Genomic DNA, 16,082 nt, shown 5'->3' with positions numbered 1-16,082 from the left:
TCTTGAGAGAGCATGGAAAGGAGAATCACCCAGAATGACATGATCAAAGTTGAAGCATAGCACTATAAGCACAGCTTTCCTTATTTTCCTTACCTTTTTCTGCTGTTCCTCATTCTTCCAAATCATAGGCAGGCATGAGATGGTTCCTTGGGACAATCCCTACCACGTTGTTCAGCTCTCCGACCCACCAACCATACATATTATATTCCTGGAAAGAAAACACCAGTAGCACTCATGAAATAATGGAGTATAGGGACTTGATGGGATGGGGTAAGATTTCTGTCTCTGGCACAGATCATTTTATGCATACTTCTTTCCTCCACCTTTCTCTAATAGAATTTTTTTAATTTTTAAATAGGCCAAAATATTACCCATTTCCATATATATTGTCTAAATATGTGGATAACAAAATAGCAGAGTTGGAAGGGAACCTTGGAGGTCTTCTAGTCCAACCCCTTGCTTAGGCAGGAAACCCTAAACCACTTCAGACAAATGGTTATCCAATATCTTCTTAAAAACTTCCAATGTTGGAGCATTTACAACTTCTGCAAGCAAGTTGTTCCACTGATTAATTGTTCTGTCAGGAAATTTCTTCTTAGTTCTAGATTGCTTGTCTCCTTGATTAGTTTCCACCCATTGCTTCTTATTCTACCCTCAGGTACTTTGGAGAATAGCTTGACTCCCTCTTCTTTCTGGCAGCCCCTGAGATATTGAAACACTGTTATCATGTCTCCCCTAGTCCTTTCCTACAACTGTTCTTCATATGTTTTAGCCTACAGTCCCCTAATCATCTTTGTTGCTGTTTTCTGTACTCTTTCTAGAGTCTCAACATCTTTTTTACATCGTGGCGATCAAACGAATGGGGAAAAATCATACATCAAAGGTTGTTTGGATTGTGTATTGCTTTTACTGCCAGAACTCCCTAAGAGGCTTATTGGAGAATGATTTTTCTAGGGCTTTCTCCTCAGGTCTGAAATAAACTAACCAATGCTATTTTAACAATTTTTTAGTGCCTTTGAAACAGCATTGTCTTCTGGCAACTGTCTGGACTCATCCTACAGTTTTCATGAAAAGATTTCCAAAAATGGTTTGCCATTGCCTGTTTCCTAGAGCTGAGAGAGAATGACTGGCTGAAAGTCATCTGGCTGCTATGGGCCAAAGGATTAGAACTCATGGTTTCCTGGTTTCTAGCCTGGTGTCTTAACCATTAGGCCAAACTGCCTTTTTAGGTTATGATTTACACAACAGCAAACAAAAATTCCTTCAAAGGGAATATAACAGGAGTGATATCACCAGAGTTAGTTTTAGCCATGGCCTCCAGCCCAAGTCCATTTATATGTAGTCAATTTTATATATCAGATTCAGAAGCATATATCTGGAAATTTTCATTTTAGAAAAAAGGGCAATTCTTCAAACAATAAAAGAGCAAAATGGAATAAGTTTACATTACCACCAGATACATAAATAATACTTTTCTTAGAGCATAGTACTGCAAGTTAATTGTCCTGTATGGATAAAATTATCTGCACACAGAAAGTAAGCATGTTAGGGAAAGAGTGTAAACCAGACTACACCCTGATATACTAGTTTTCTATGAGAAAGGAACTTTTCAGAAATTCAACCATACATTTTGCCACCTGCAGGATAAGAGAACAGAATGTAAAATCATATATATCGGTCTATGGCCAAAGTTCCAAATCAAGTAGTATCTATTTGGGATGGCCTTTTCGTTTGTGGCATTTTTACCACTGGATTTCTTCCTGCCTGTGAGAATATATTCCTAAAAAATGCTGGTTAATGGTGAAACTATGCTGCTCTGCAATTTGCTCCTTGAATAGCTACAATGATATTTGGCATAGTGGTCAATATGAAAGTTCCTCTGAGCATGTTCAGAGAGTTTCCTCTTCAGATCCATCTCCCTCATACAGGTAGTAGAAATGAAACACCAAAAGAAAAGAATGTTTCCACACAAAGTTTTATTTCACCAGTCACTAGCATAAACATTATGGGCTGTTTCTAGGCATCTATGTGCGTCACTTGTTGATTCATAATATGGCAACCAACTTGGCAAATGAGTCATTACAGATTAATTGCCACAGATACACACATCTTTCCTCTCACCTGATGTCCTTTCAGGCATGGTGCTTTTCAGCTACATCTATTCGCACATTCTACTCCAGTCACCAGACTTTAATCATGAACCAACCCATGCATGTATAAGTGAAATCCAAGATTGGAGGAAGTCGCAGAGAAAAGGTACTACTATATGGCTGGATGGCAAAGCACAGATTAAGACCCAATCCATTTTCCATACATTGCCTTGGCCCAAGCACCGTGAGGTATTTTAAAACAATTTCAGCTTTGATGGATTGCTGGGGAGCTGGCGATTGCTCATAATCAAGAAAGGAAGAATGGAATGCAAATGAGCACAAGCCGAGAACCATCGGCACTGGTGCTTTATTTCCCTGCACTGTGCCAAAAAGAATTAAAACAACATTAAACTCCCAGCAATAATGTTTAAGCTCTCATTTCCAAGTGCCAAATTGCACCGCTCTGGATCATACAGATGTTCGTTAATTATGCTAATTTTTATTAAACTATTAAAATGGAGGAAGTTACACTGGCAGAGCCCCGGCCCGAGGTGAACCCTGTCTTGCGTCTGGAGGTGCTTATTTGCCAGCTCCCCTTAATAAGCTGCTGATGCTGGAGGTTTGTGCTTTGCTTAGCGAGGGGAAAAATTTTTGTGTGTGGGGGAGATGGAGAGGATTACTTTTTCAGCAGAAAACTGTCAAGGAAAAGTCTAGCACTGTTAGCGAGATCTGATGCACTAGCAATCTGTTGTGTCCTTACCATAAGGGGCAGATAAGGCAATGTTCTAGAGTGCTCCCATTCAAGGAACTCTAAGGAAGCCAGTACTGTTGGCCTACTCTTGTGAAAACTGGTGCTTCATGGAGTCTCTGCCCTCATGTAGTGTTGATCAGGGCTGATAAAATCATCTCTGCCTTCTTCTAAGTCAGGCAGCAAGACCACCGCCTTTCTCTGGCAACTGGCCACCCATATTAACTTAAGACAGCTGCAGTGGAGGTGGCCAATTTTCACTTCTAGCAAATGTAGCTCAGGGAAATCAAATTCTCCATCCTCTCAATGTGGCTTTAATAGTGCATCAAGATCAAAACAGAGTATGGAGAAATCATCTCCCTCCCTCATAGAGCTGGCAGCAGGAATAGAAGACAGCAAAAATATTGAGGAGCAGTACCAAACGGCTGGCTCACTCTGCTATTTACATTTTGCAGTAGGTCCATGAATGATATTATATTCATGGCATTATTAAAATTACGGCAACTGAGTTCTGCTCAGAGTGCTGTATTAGATTGCTTTTAAAGGAAAGCTCAGAATTATATTACTCCTGCATCCTTATAAAAAATTGTAATCACGACAGCTGCATAAAGTTTCAGCTCTTTGTTAATTTTGGAAGTCCCTGTATGAAACAGAATTCTTGTTCACATCCTTTCCTTGAAGCAGTAAATCCTGATCAAAAGACCTCACTCCCAGATTTATTTTTAGGAGAGGAGAGAAAAAGAGTAACTTTGAAGCCATTACATAAATTTGCAGATTGCATAATCTAATTGAGGGATAAGAAAAAAGATAAGGAAAAATGTTATATTTTGACTCTGAGACAAGACTACATGCATTTTCATCTAGCCTGAGTGTATAGAAGAATGAGAGAGTATATTAGCAAGTGAACATTCAATTATCTCAAGATAAGCATAGCCCCAAGGTGATATACCCTCCAATTTAAAATAAATTCCAAAAACATGTAAGGAAAGTAATAATTAAAAACACAATTTGTCTTAGCGAGCCCTGTGGATCTGAGTTTCTAAATTCCATGTGAGCATCAAAATGGGAAGGGCACAACTCTCTCTCTCTCCCCCCTCCACCTGCATTATTTCATACAGGAGTTCCACATGTGCAGACCTGGAAGAATTTATGTTGGTGAGACCCATCAATAAAATGACATCTAAAACTATAAGAAAAAGCATAGGATCCAAAGTAAAAGATAATTGAGAAACATCATGGATAAAATATCCTTATCTTACAGACTTCCCTGTTACTATTTTACTGCTTTTCTACAGCATCCTGGGTGTCCTTTGCATATCTCCTGTCTCAATATCTGGACTCTCTCTTCCATGCCAGGAGAAAATGCCTTAGCAAGCAGGTAGCAGCGGGGGATTGAAGGAGTGAGACTAGGAGGAAACAGCAGGCAGCTCTCATAAGCTGGAAAAGAGAATGAAGACCCCTGCTACAAAACTGCTTGCTTTTAATTTCCGTCTGCCCCCATCCCCACTGTTTCCCTATTTGTGAAACGTTCTGCATGATAGCTCAGCAACTACCCAGATGACCACTGAGATGTCCTTAAAGGGCAGGACAGATGCATTTTCAGAACTGCGGGCATACTTAGCTTTTATATAAATAAAACAGGTGCCAGGGCTCAAGTGTAAACTATCCCCGATTGACTGGGAAGCCTCTCTCTCTACACACAGCTGCAGCTGTCTGTTGCAGTAATTCAATGGTCATGGGAACTCTGCTAATCTCCCTATACTCAGTCAGACTATGAATCTATCTATTCCATTGCTGTGCGTTCTCAGTGGCAAATAGACCTTTCCAGCAAGACTTCTTCTCTAGACTGCTTCCTGATATCAAAACTCTTGGTTCTTACAATTTTCCACTGAGCTAACTCTCTGTAAACTTGTGTTGGTTAGTTCAGATATTAGATACAGGCAAAAAAAAAGCCATTATTTGAAGCAATGCTTTAATTGATGATAAATGGTTATATTATATGCTTTGCTATAGCACTCTTACAATAGCTTCTAACTCTCACGACGGAAAAAAACATTGTTTATCTATTTTTTTCTAATCTAATTTCTTTGGAAGGATTCTATAGAGAGTTTCATATCAATGGTAGGTAGAGCTGAAACAAATGGTAAATGGATTTAGTGCTAAAAGTGGATAGGCCAATTATCAGTTGGATTCATACAACATGTTTAACATTATTATTGAAGTAATCCATTTTGTGCAAAAACGCACTTGGCAATAAGCTAAACAAATGGCCTTGGTTCAGACGATACACTGAGCCATGAATAAATTTAGAAAGTTGTGTGAATGCAGTTCTAGAGTTTTAATTGACCCAGAGAAGTATGTTATGCTGTCTTGAATGCTCTTTAGGCCAGGCTAAAGGCCTGACAATGTGACTACAGCCATTTTCTGATACCTTTTATTCCATACTATTTGTAATATTCTTATTTCCCCCCTTTTCCTCCATCTCTATATCTGCAATGGCATGTCTAACAAACCTGGAAACATAGAAGCAAAAAGAAGACAAAGGTGGAAGTTGGACCATTGCGGATAAGATTCTTAAATCCAGGGAAGGGAATCCCATGAGAATGAAATTCAAAGTATAATGGCAGAAAAAAAGAAAAAATGGAACCAACTTCTGACTCTCTCTTCCTTCCTCTAACTTTTCCATGTTTTTTTTTCTTTGTAACTCCACCTTAATCATGGAAAGTATATGTCGATCTGAAACATCAGTTTGGCAGACATTTAAGATTCTGTTACATTACTCTACCAGCAATAAAGATGTTTCCATAAACCCAAGCAGTTCTGATTTCTTCTTCCTAATCTCACAGGGCTTGACAACAGCTATCCAGCATGCTAAAAGAGGTACTTGTTGCCAAAACAAGGGCTTGCAGACAGGCATTAAATTACGCTGTGGTGGTGAATTGGCTGCTTTCCATATAATATATGATTGGATTGATTACCTGACTGTAGTCAGGTATGCTACTTCCTATAATCTTGAAATTTTTTTAAAGATATAGTCATCATAGAAACTTCTGCCTAAGAGTTGGGTGGAAGTGTTTGAATTGTATGATTCTTACAGGTATGATAACGAACAAAAAGAAAATTATTTACAGCACTTCAAGTTTGGTGACATATTGCAAGATTGTTGATAAAAACTTACTGTCAGTAGGAAATGTGGCTAGAGTAGAAAATAGTAACCAGATAACTGAAAGAATGTTTGAAAAGAAAAGAAACAATGCAAAGGTAAAGTGGAATTTAACAAATGCCTAGAATCAATTCTTCCCAAGATAAGTAGGGACTGATCCTGTGAAAATTAAAAAACAGACACAAAAAAAATAAAAATAAAAGTCAGCAAGCTCCCTCCTCTAACTTGTATTAAAATCACATGACCTCCTGATGTCATTACATTGCATGATTCATTTTGTTGATATGTGATTGGAAGAAACATACAATGCTAACAGATCAGTTACATTTTATGATACATTAAGAAGAAGACAAGAAGAATTTAGCAAAGTGTACTCTGTAGATTAGCAGCTCTCTGTTCCAGTGCCTGATTCTGACTTCTACTTTAAGAGAAAGTAGCACCGCATATGATCAAAATTATTCTTTCTTTAGATACTTTGCATATTCTGTAACTGAACTTTGGCATTAAAAGTAGGTCCTGAGACTGATTCATCCTAGTTCCCAATTAATTCAGGGGAGAGATTACAAGTTTAGGAGCCTGTGCTTTTCTCTGTAGTATTTTATTCTGTTTTGGGGGAGGGGGATAAAAGAGGAGCTGGCTCCACAGCCCATCTTGCCAATGCTGAGCTAGCACTATTTGCTCTTCAGCTCCACTTTAGCTCTAGTTACAGTCCAAGCTTCTCATAAACAACCCCAATCCTTCTTTGGTGATGCAGTTAATCAGCTCCAGTCACTCACAGAAGATCAATGGCGGGATGACGGATGTCTGAGGAGAAAAGCCAAAATCAATCACTGGCTTATCGGTATATGATTGCTTGGACCCATTATTAGCGCCCGAGTGTCGTACATTATTGTTAGTAAAATGGAGTCCTCTAATTCATAGGTGAGCTGTGACATGCATTATTGGAAGGTTATGTGACATAGGAGGGTTTTATATTGCGTCGCTGCAGACATCTGTTTACCTCAAAAATTGGCCCACAGCCATAAACTAACTCAGAATAAAATTTAGGGCTTCTCATTGGAAACAAAGAAAGCTGAACTTGTTTGCTAATTTTTAGAAATTAAAAAAAGGTGGATGCCACGGTCTGATTGTCTTCCCAGAACCCTCAATAACAGCCCCACTTTTTCTGGATATTTCCATGACATTCACATTTTTCAATAGGGGCTTCACAAGAAGACTTCACAGTTCCCTATATTATATTCTTCTTGCAGTATTGCTCAATATCCCCCTGCTAAGATTGTAATGCCACTTCACCCTATAGAAAGTTACAATATGAGGCCAAGAAGCTGAATTCTTTCCCATTGAAATTTGTTATCTTTAATCTTAGAGTAGGTATGCGCAAAACAGATTTATCAATGAATCTTGAAACAGTCACATGGAAATAGTAGATGAACTGAAAGTCTGGTTCTAATCCTCGAGCCAGTAAAAAATCTCCACTTCTTAAATAATCTTTCCTTCTACTAGACCTACTTACAGCAAATTACTGTATGGCATTGACATAACCTGACAGCTTTTTTTTTTTTTGGCCAAAACCTTATCAGGTTATCTTCATTTAATCTCCAAACACTCATGAAGCAATCTAAAGTCATCCTTAACTGCCTTGATATTAAAATAGTGTTTTCTCCCTTAAGTAAGTTATAGCAAGTTTGCTGTGGACGCAATCTGATGGGCTCCACCATCTGTTCATATAGTAGCACCTATTAGCCACCTTAGGTAATATGACCATGCTCCTTCTCTGTTTCTTGTGCTGTCTATCAAGGATATTCTACTTTGGGCAGTGGAAAGATCTGCTTCTTTCAAACTGGGCTCTTCCCTTGAATTTTCTAGGCCTCAAGTTGATCCTCAGTTTAAAAATCTGGGGCAGTTTAAACGACACTTGACCATTGACAGTTTTTTTTTTTGAGGGGGCGGGATTGTTACACAGTGAAACAGGATAGAGTGAGAGGTTGTTCTCTCTGTACTGCTAGCCTGTGTGCAGGCTGATTTTGAATGTGGGTTTAGCACACTTCTGAAAAAGTACTAAATCCATATTCCAAAACAATCAACCTGATATCAAAATTCTTGCAGAAAACATAAGAATGTCATTAAAATGTCAGCCAATCTGTCAACCCACTCCCCAATCCCAGACCACACTAGGGAGAGTGACTGGTAGATGTTTTCCCAATAGCTGATGATATCTGGTAGAATAAAGGGAAAATAAAGGGAAACAATGTCTCTTGCCTTGGCCATGAGGTTGGATTAGAAGACTCGAAGGTCTCTTTCTGCCCTAAAATTAGTGTTTACTAATTAGTGTATTATGAACAAATCCTATAGAGAATTTATAAACTGTTTACTATCTTAATAACTTGTTAAATTTACATGGAAATAATTTATCTTGATTTCAACAGATTGTTTAGGAAGAATTTTTATGATGTTTGGCTTAGTAAACTAATTGGATGTAGATTAAATGATGGTTTGAAAGAAGAAATTAAAACTATTCAAAAAGATATCATTGGCTCCTCTCACTTAATGAAGAACATTTCTGAATTAGATGCTTCAGAACTTTGCTCAAAATCTAGCACTTTTCAACATTTTTATCAATAATTTCCTAATTCTAGATTGATCAAAGATCAAAACTGAACATTGATGATAGGAGACTGTAAGACACAAAGTACATAGAATTATTTTATATTTTTAAGATATTTTCCATAGAACAAAAGAAAATATGCTATACAATAATTAATCATTATCCAATAAGGCGCCAAAGCTGCAAAAAGAGCACTTGGGAAGTACATATAGACCTGGAGTTGGTTTACATCTATCTTAAATAAAGAAGTATAAGGTAAAGGTAAGGGTTCCCCTCACACATACGTGTTAGTCGTTCCCGACTTTAGGGGCGGTACTCATCTCTGTTTCAAAGCCGAAGAGCCAGTGCTGTCCAAAAACGTCTCCGTGGTCATGTGGCTGGCATGATTAAATGCTAAAAGTGCACGGAACCCTGTTACCTTCCCACCAAAGGTGGTCCCTATTTTTCTACTTGCATTTTTCACATGCTTTCAAACTGCTAGGTTGGCAGAAGCTGGGACAAGTAACAGTTCACCCCATTATGCGGCACTAGATTAATCTCAGAAGATTAAAACTAATATAATTCATGTTAACTTTATAGAATAGTAAACTGGAATGAAACTAACGATAAATAAATGATATTTTGGAGGAAAACAAAAGTAACCACAACAAAAAAATAAACTAGAGGATGGGAGACATTCTGGCTTCACAAAAAAAGTATATGAACAAAACTTCAGAATTGTGACTGATCACAATTGGAAAACACATTAATTATGAAATTATCTTCAAAAATGCTGGATTTTTTGGCTATATTAATAAACAGTGGATTTCATTTAATATAATTCAGTGTTCCCTTCTACTAGCTCAGCACAGATGAGTACAGAATCTAGTTCTTGGTGTTTATTTTAAAATAAGATATAGAGAAATAGAGATGGGTTCAACAGAGATGGTATGTAGGAAAACTGAAATAAAAATCCAAGAGGAAATTAGGTATGTTTTAACCTGCAGAAGAGAAAGGTTAGGGTTAGGGTTAAGGATCATTGTTCTCTCTTGCCATTGAGAACACTGAATGTGCTTAAGTTATAGGATGAGAATTCAAACTGAACACTAGGTGAAGCTAATAGTAATTAAGGATACATTAGAAGTATACACAAGAAACATTAGCCAAAAGGGTAATGGGCTCTAGCTTAGTGTAGATGTTTATATAGGATAAACAACATCTATTGTAGCTCAGCAATTCCAGGTTTCCTGCATAGATTGAACTATCAGCCTTTCTTAGCTGTTGGCTTAAAGATACATTGGACCAACTCTTACAATTCCAGCCAGCAAGGCATAACTTTTAATCCAACTCAATAAGAGGTATATACTTCTTGTCTATAAGCCCTCTCTATCTTTGATTATACAAAATTGAATGCCATAGATGAATATAATATTTAATGCTGTCTTCGTTTTGCTGTCTGATATGGAAGAAAATTAATATAGATTCTTTTTGTACTCAGGATTTGTCTAATCTTTGGGATCAGGGATTATTTACCTTTCCAGATTGGTATTCAATTTATTAGGACATTTGAGTGTTTGGCAGTTACTTACAATAATGGAAGAAGAGGGCAATTAGCCTATTTAAATCTCGAGGCTTAATACGATGGAAAATATATTATGCCTGAACTGAAATATTTTCTTTCATTCCTGAGCTAATTCTGACATACAGTCAACCTTAGATTTTTCTGTTCCTCTATTTTATTCCAGCCGCTGAAGGTTCCAATCTTGATAATTCATCTTAATTTTACTGCAATAATACCATGTAGGAAGAAAGGGGGAGAAGGAAATGATTCCATCTGTGCTTTGGATCACATGCCATTCTTTCTCAAGAACACCAATGTATCAAAAGGAGTGTGCTATTTCTAAAAACAGGGAAAAAGGCAAAATATATGCAAGGTACTGATAGATCAAGACCCATTCCATTTAAAAAATGTTATCTGGGAAATATTAAGTTTGATACGGATGCTCTGCACAAGAGAAATAGCAGATACAAGTGCAAATATTATTCTTAGTACATAGATACAAAACTAAAGATGATAATTAATTAATTAAGATGATAATTAATGTGGATAGAGCTATCCACAAAGATTCATTTCAAAAAAAATCAATTCAAGGAAGGCTTACCTGCATGCTATTACATAACATTTAGTTTAAACAAAATACTTAAACCCTGACAACTCCCAAAATATTCACAAGTCTTTCTATTATGTTCATAAAGAGCTCTTTCAAACAGCAAAAAAAGTAGAAAATATATATGTACCGTAATCTAAGTTTGTAAATCTGAGATGAATCTATCTTTCTAGTAGTGAATCTTTGCCACTGAAAAGGTGTATTCCAACTTAAAAACTCCATGGTAGTTATTGAATGATAACCCAGAAGAAATGGTTATATACTATACCTTTAATTTTAGTTTCAAACTTACTGTAAATAGGCTTTGGGATTGCTTTCCCTTTTGCACTAAAGTACTGAAGAATATTTATTTATTTGTATCCCGTCTTTATTATTTTTACAAATAACTCAAGGTTGCAGACATATCCAGCACAGCTTCCTATTATTTTCTACACAAGAACAATTCTGTGAGGTGGGTTGACCTAAGAGAGAATGACCAGCCCAAAATCACCCAACTGGCTTTCACGGCAAAGGTAGGATCTGAACTCATGGTTTCCTAGTTTCTTAACTATTGATGCCTAGTGCCTTAACTATTGATGCATAGAAACCTTAAGAGACTTCACTTAAGACTTTGGGGCTTCTGTTTTAGATCAGTACTGAAGAATGATTTTACACCTGAGATATATTTGGTTTGTTTATCAAATGAAATATAACTGGTTGCATTCATTAGATGCATTAGATGCATTAAGCAATAAACACTGGCTTACTAACTACTGTAGCTGTGTGTTTGTCTTTACAACATAAAGCTACAGATAAAAAAACCTTGTTGTGGCTTAATGTCCCTGAATTCTTAAACCTTAAGGCAATATTATAAACCCAACTTATCATTAACATCTGCCTAAATTGTCTAGCTGATTGTTATTCTAGGAGCCATACTTGAGATATGTATATTAATTAAAGAAATAAGAAATTTCAGCAAGAAAACATTTCTCTTGCTAGAGGTGGCATTCTTCAAGAGCACTTGATATATTTCTTTCTTCTTTTTTTCCTCCCTTTATCTTTCAATTCTCTGCTGCTTCTTTAAGTAACTCAAATGTTTTTTTATTTTATTTTATTGAATACATGAAACGGATATGAATAAATGGGGACATTAAGACAGGGGCAGTAGGCACCTTGGTGCCCTTATGCACGCCCCTTACAGACCTCTTAGGAATGGGATGAGGTCAACAGTAGACAGTGTAAGGTTAAAGTTTTGGGGATTTGGGGAAGAAACCACAGTCAGGTAGGGTATGCCAGGCATTGACCAATTTGTTGCTGAAGACGTATTTTCTCCAATTGAGTTTGGAGAGGTTTACCTTAAGTTTGTATCTGTTGTGTGCTCGTGTATTGTTGTGGTTGAAACTGAAGTAGTCATTGATAGGTAGGACTATTGTAGCAGATAATTTTATGTACTACGCTTAGGTCAGACCGAAGATGGTGTTTCTTTGTATAAATCAGAATTAAAATGAATGTTCCTCTCTATATCATTGCTTCACAGGATGCTCAAAATCCCATAATTAGCTTTAAGAGAGAGAGGCAAAATAAGCAGTTTATTTTCAGGAGTTGTGACCTCAGAGATTGTCTTCTTACCAGGAGGCAAGGCCTTCTCAGCTGCCTGATTTTTGCTGCTTCCATTCATTTCAGGACAGCACTTCATTGTACTTCATTTATTAGTGCAAGCAAGTATTTTCCATCTCAGACATCACAATAATATGAGTTGGGTTATGTGAAAAAAGGTAGAGACAAAGCTTCCTGTAAAATGTGGCCTGGATCGCTTTCAGCATAACCAGTCTCCTCTTTCTTTATACACCTGTTCTCAGTTAAAGTTTGACCTGCTCTTCAGGCTAGTGTTTCTCAATCTCAGCAACTTTAATATGGTACTTGTTGGGGAATTCTGGGAGTTGAAGTCTACCCCTATTAGGTTACTGAGATTGTTTATTCTCGTCATTTACAGCAGCAGTCTCCAACCTTTTTGGGCACCATGGACCAATTTTTCCACAGATTTTGTTCGCTTGCCCACTGCTCACCTCCAGTTGTGCAGTCCAGTTCCTAACAGGCCATGGACAGTTACAGGTCTGTGGCCTGGGGATTGAGGATCTCTGATTTAGAAGAGCAGGGAAAATAACCTCAGGAGAAGTATAATTTATAGCTTAAACTTTTCTAATTCTTGGGTGGAGATAAGGAATGGGGAGTGGAAGTGTATACTACTATTATTATTAAATTTATTGGCTGCCCGTCTTACCACAGGGTAACTCTGAGTGGTTTACAATATTAAAAAGATAAAACTATACAAATAAAATACAAAGAACAATACACAGCCTTAGCCAAAAGATGGAGAGAGAGGTGGGCTCTATTTATTAATCTATCAAACTCCTCAATATGACCCCCCACAGAGCAGTATAGTACTGCTAAAGAACATTTGAAACAAAAGCTAAAGTCTTGATGAATTTTAAGTCCACATCTATCATTTTCAGACTTGTTTTCCTTTTCAAAATTCCTAAAACCAAAAGCATAACAAGGAAATTGCATTAAAATATTTATTTATGTGTGTAAAAATTGAGAATTTCCCTAAAATGCTCTGTTACACTATTAGAGCAGCATTCCCTAACTTTTCCGGCTTTGTGGATAAGCAGGGTGGGGATGGTGTGAGCAGCAGGTGAATGTGCGTCCCACTACTTCCATGGCCCAGTTTTAAATGGGTCAAGGCCCAATGGTGGGCCACAACCTGGGGTTAAGGACCCCGTGTTATAGTAAAGTCAAAAGGGATTTAGTAGTACTTTTTCAGACTATAATCAATTGTATTAAATAGCATATGCTTTTATGAGTTTATGCCTTTTAATAAAATTGGTTACTGAAGTGCTGAGTCTTGCTTTTTGGCTACTGTAGACTAACAAAGCTGTCTTCCTGTAGGGTTAAATCACTAGTATGTACAATATTTTCTTTAAAACTGTTCACTTTCAAATATTTTCTTTCATTAATCTTTTCCTTTAACTTCCACATGGAGAATTCATGAAAGAATCATAGGTTGAATAGCTTCACATGCTTGCCTTAAAATCTGGATTTATCAACTAAATTCTTTAATTTACTCCGAAGAATGTTTTTTTTAAAACAAAAAGCAATGGCAGTTTCACCTTCATAAAATCCCAGAGAGGGTGAACATTCATGTTAGTGTGATTATGGTCAGGTGGACAGATGCCTAGTTTTGCTATCTTAAAAGGAAGAGGTACCTGATCATTTTGGTTATGATTATGATCTGAGTGTTATGATTCTACGATCAAATTGTACTAATTTTGATTTATACAAAATATTTTGCAATCCTGATATTATTCATCCCTCAAAACACCAATGAAAAAGAACCTGAACTGGATTCAGAGACAATAGCTATGGTTGCAGCATTCCTCCTCCACTCCCTCCGCCCATCTCCGAGGGCCAATGGGATTGCAAAATCACATGACATGGTTATATTAATATTTATTCCATAAAAGTGTGGCTGCTTCGTACTACTCCGCTGCACTGTTCTGACCGCAGTGCCAACCCTCAGGCATCACAACACAATTTGGAAACCATGTGACGGAAATGTTTAATCTGTGCAGCCCATCTGTGCTGCGTATTTTTCCACATCTCCCCGAGAGAGGCGCCTCTGAATCTCCACACTGCCTTTAATATTCTCCTAAATCATTCCCCCCATTGCACTTTAAGGGCCATTGCTACAATTTCACAGGTTCATAGAAAGTGCACTGAGGAGGGAGGAGGATGTTCTTGGGGTGAGAAGAAAACCTGAGGTAACAGGGCATTAGTTGCTGGGATTCTTTTCATATATATTTTTGGGATAACTATTGCTCATGCCTCATGCCATTTGGAAAAGGCAGTGGGAACTTACCCTTAATAAAGACATCAAGCTGCAGGCTGCAGGAAGGTTGTGTCAGCGCAAGCTGATTTGGAAGCGGGGGGGGTATGATTTCCTAGGAGCCTAGCTATTATCAGCCTTCCAATTTCAGGGCATGGGGCAATGGTCTGCCCTTTGGTTTTCAATGGGAATGCCTGTGATCAATAAATTTGGCAGTTCCCACTAAGTATATGAAAAAGATGAATGTGATTTTGCCATGGAGGAGGGGTGCTTTTTCCACTGCTGTCCAAGTCAGACATTTTTGGAGCAATTTGCTTATATTAGCCTCATAGGCATCCATGTATCAAATGAACACATAGGTCTTCAATACAGGCAAATGTGTGAGACATAACAGTGTTCACTGAATTAATAAAGCTACGATTGTCTTATAGGGAACTCCTCTGTTCCAAATCAGATCACTAAGGATAGCTAGTTCTCATACCCAACAGAGCATTCAAAGATATCTGCTAGTTCTGGATCTTGAATTGAGGTGGATCTTATGGAAATTTCCTCACAAGACAATCAAACTACCAACTATCAAATCTATTTAATGTAAAGCTCTATTATATATAGGATAAACAGGAACATAGATACAAATATAATAATTTCTAACTTTAGAGAAAAGCCTATATCCACACAATAGCCAAATCAATGACCTAAAAGGTTGACTTGACCAATAACCTTACAGATATTTGTGTAAGATCCCCAGATGCAGTACTTGAGCTCTTCACAGAAACTGTAGAACCCAAATGATAATAAAAGTAATAAATTTCTATATATAACAGCACTTACCTAACCTTTAGAAGTAGAGAGTATTGCAACATATAAAATTTGGACATAATTATATGACATTAAATTATAGTTCTGAAAATAGACTTCTAAAAGCAAACCACTGAAATGCACCAAATTTTAAATAAAATAATATCTTGGCTTCTAAAATTTTGCTATTGGAAAAATCGTACAACTATCAGAAGTTGCTCAGGCTTTGATAAGCCTTGAAAAGTAACGCTAGAAAACTGGGCAACTACTTCTCTAAATTTATTTTATTTTATTTATTTTGTCACACAGTATATATAAGCATAAGCATGAAATAACTATACAATATATAAGCATAAATATAAGCATAAGTATGTAATAACTATATTAATTGGATATAATGAAAAGAAACAATAGGACAGGAACGGTAGGCACGCTTGTGCTCTTATGCACGCCACTTACAGACCTCTTAGGAATGTAAAATTTAAAATTTAAAATTAAATGTAAAATTTAAAAGTTAAAATTCATTCCCTGAATTTTAGAAACTGAGTGGCTCCAATCTCTAATGGAAGTGAGAAGAGCATGGGAATAGCATTGTGTTTCCAGTTCCATTTTCTCAACCAGACCTCAACATGGTATTAGTCTTTCATTCAAATTTCAGCCAATTCA

General features: G+C 37.1%; 1 protein-coding gene across 1 annotated transcript in view; it reads right to left on the bottom strand.

Moving 5' to 3' along the window:
* The window catches only part of SKAP1 (src kinase associated phosphoprotein 1), a 566,058-nt gene that overhangs the window by 5,252 nt on the left and 544,724 nt on the right, over positions 1-16,082 (bottom strand). Inside the window, exon 11 of the mRNA XM_058181982.1 lies at positions 94-208. Coding sequence (XP_058037965.1) covers positions 110-208 — 99 coding nt within the window. The 3' untranslated portion in view covers positions 94-109. The remainder of the gene's footprint in view (positions 1-93; positions 209-16,082) is intronic.

This window comes from Ahaetulla prasina, chromosome 4 (genome assembly GCF_028640845.1).
Source record: "Ahaetulla prasina isolate Xishuangbanna chromosome 4, ASM2864084v1, whole genome shotgun sequence".
In the NCBI taxonomy this organism is placed as follows: Eukaryota; Metazoa; Chordata; class Lepidosauria; order Squamata; family Colubridae; genus Ahaetulla; species Ahaetulla prasina.
This window is presented reverse-complemented; position numbering and strand designations above follow the sequence as displayed.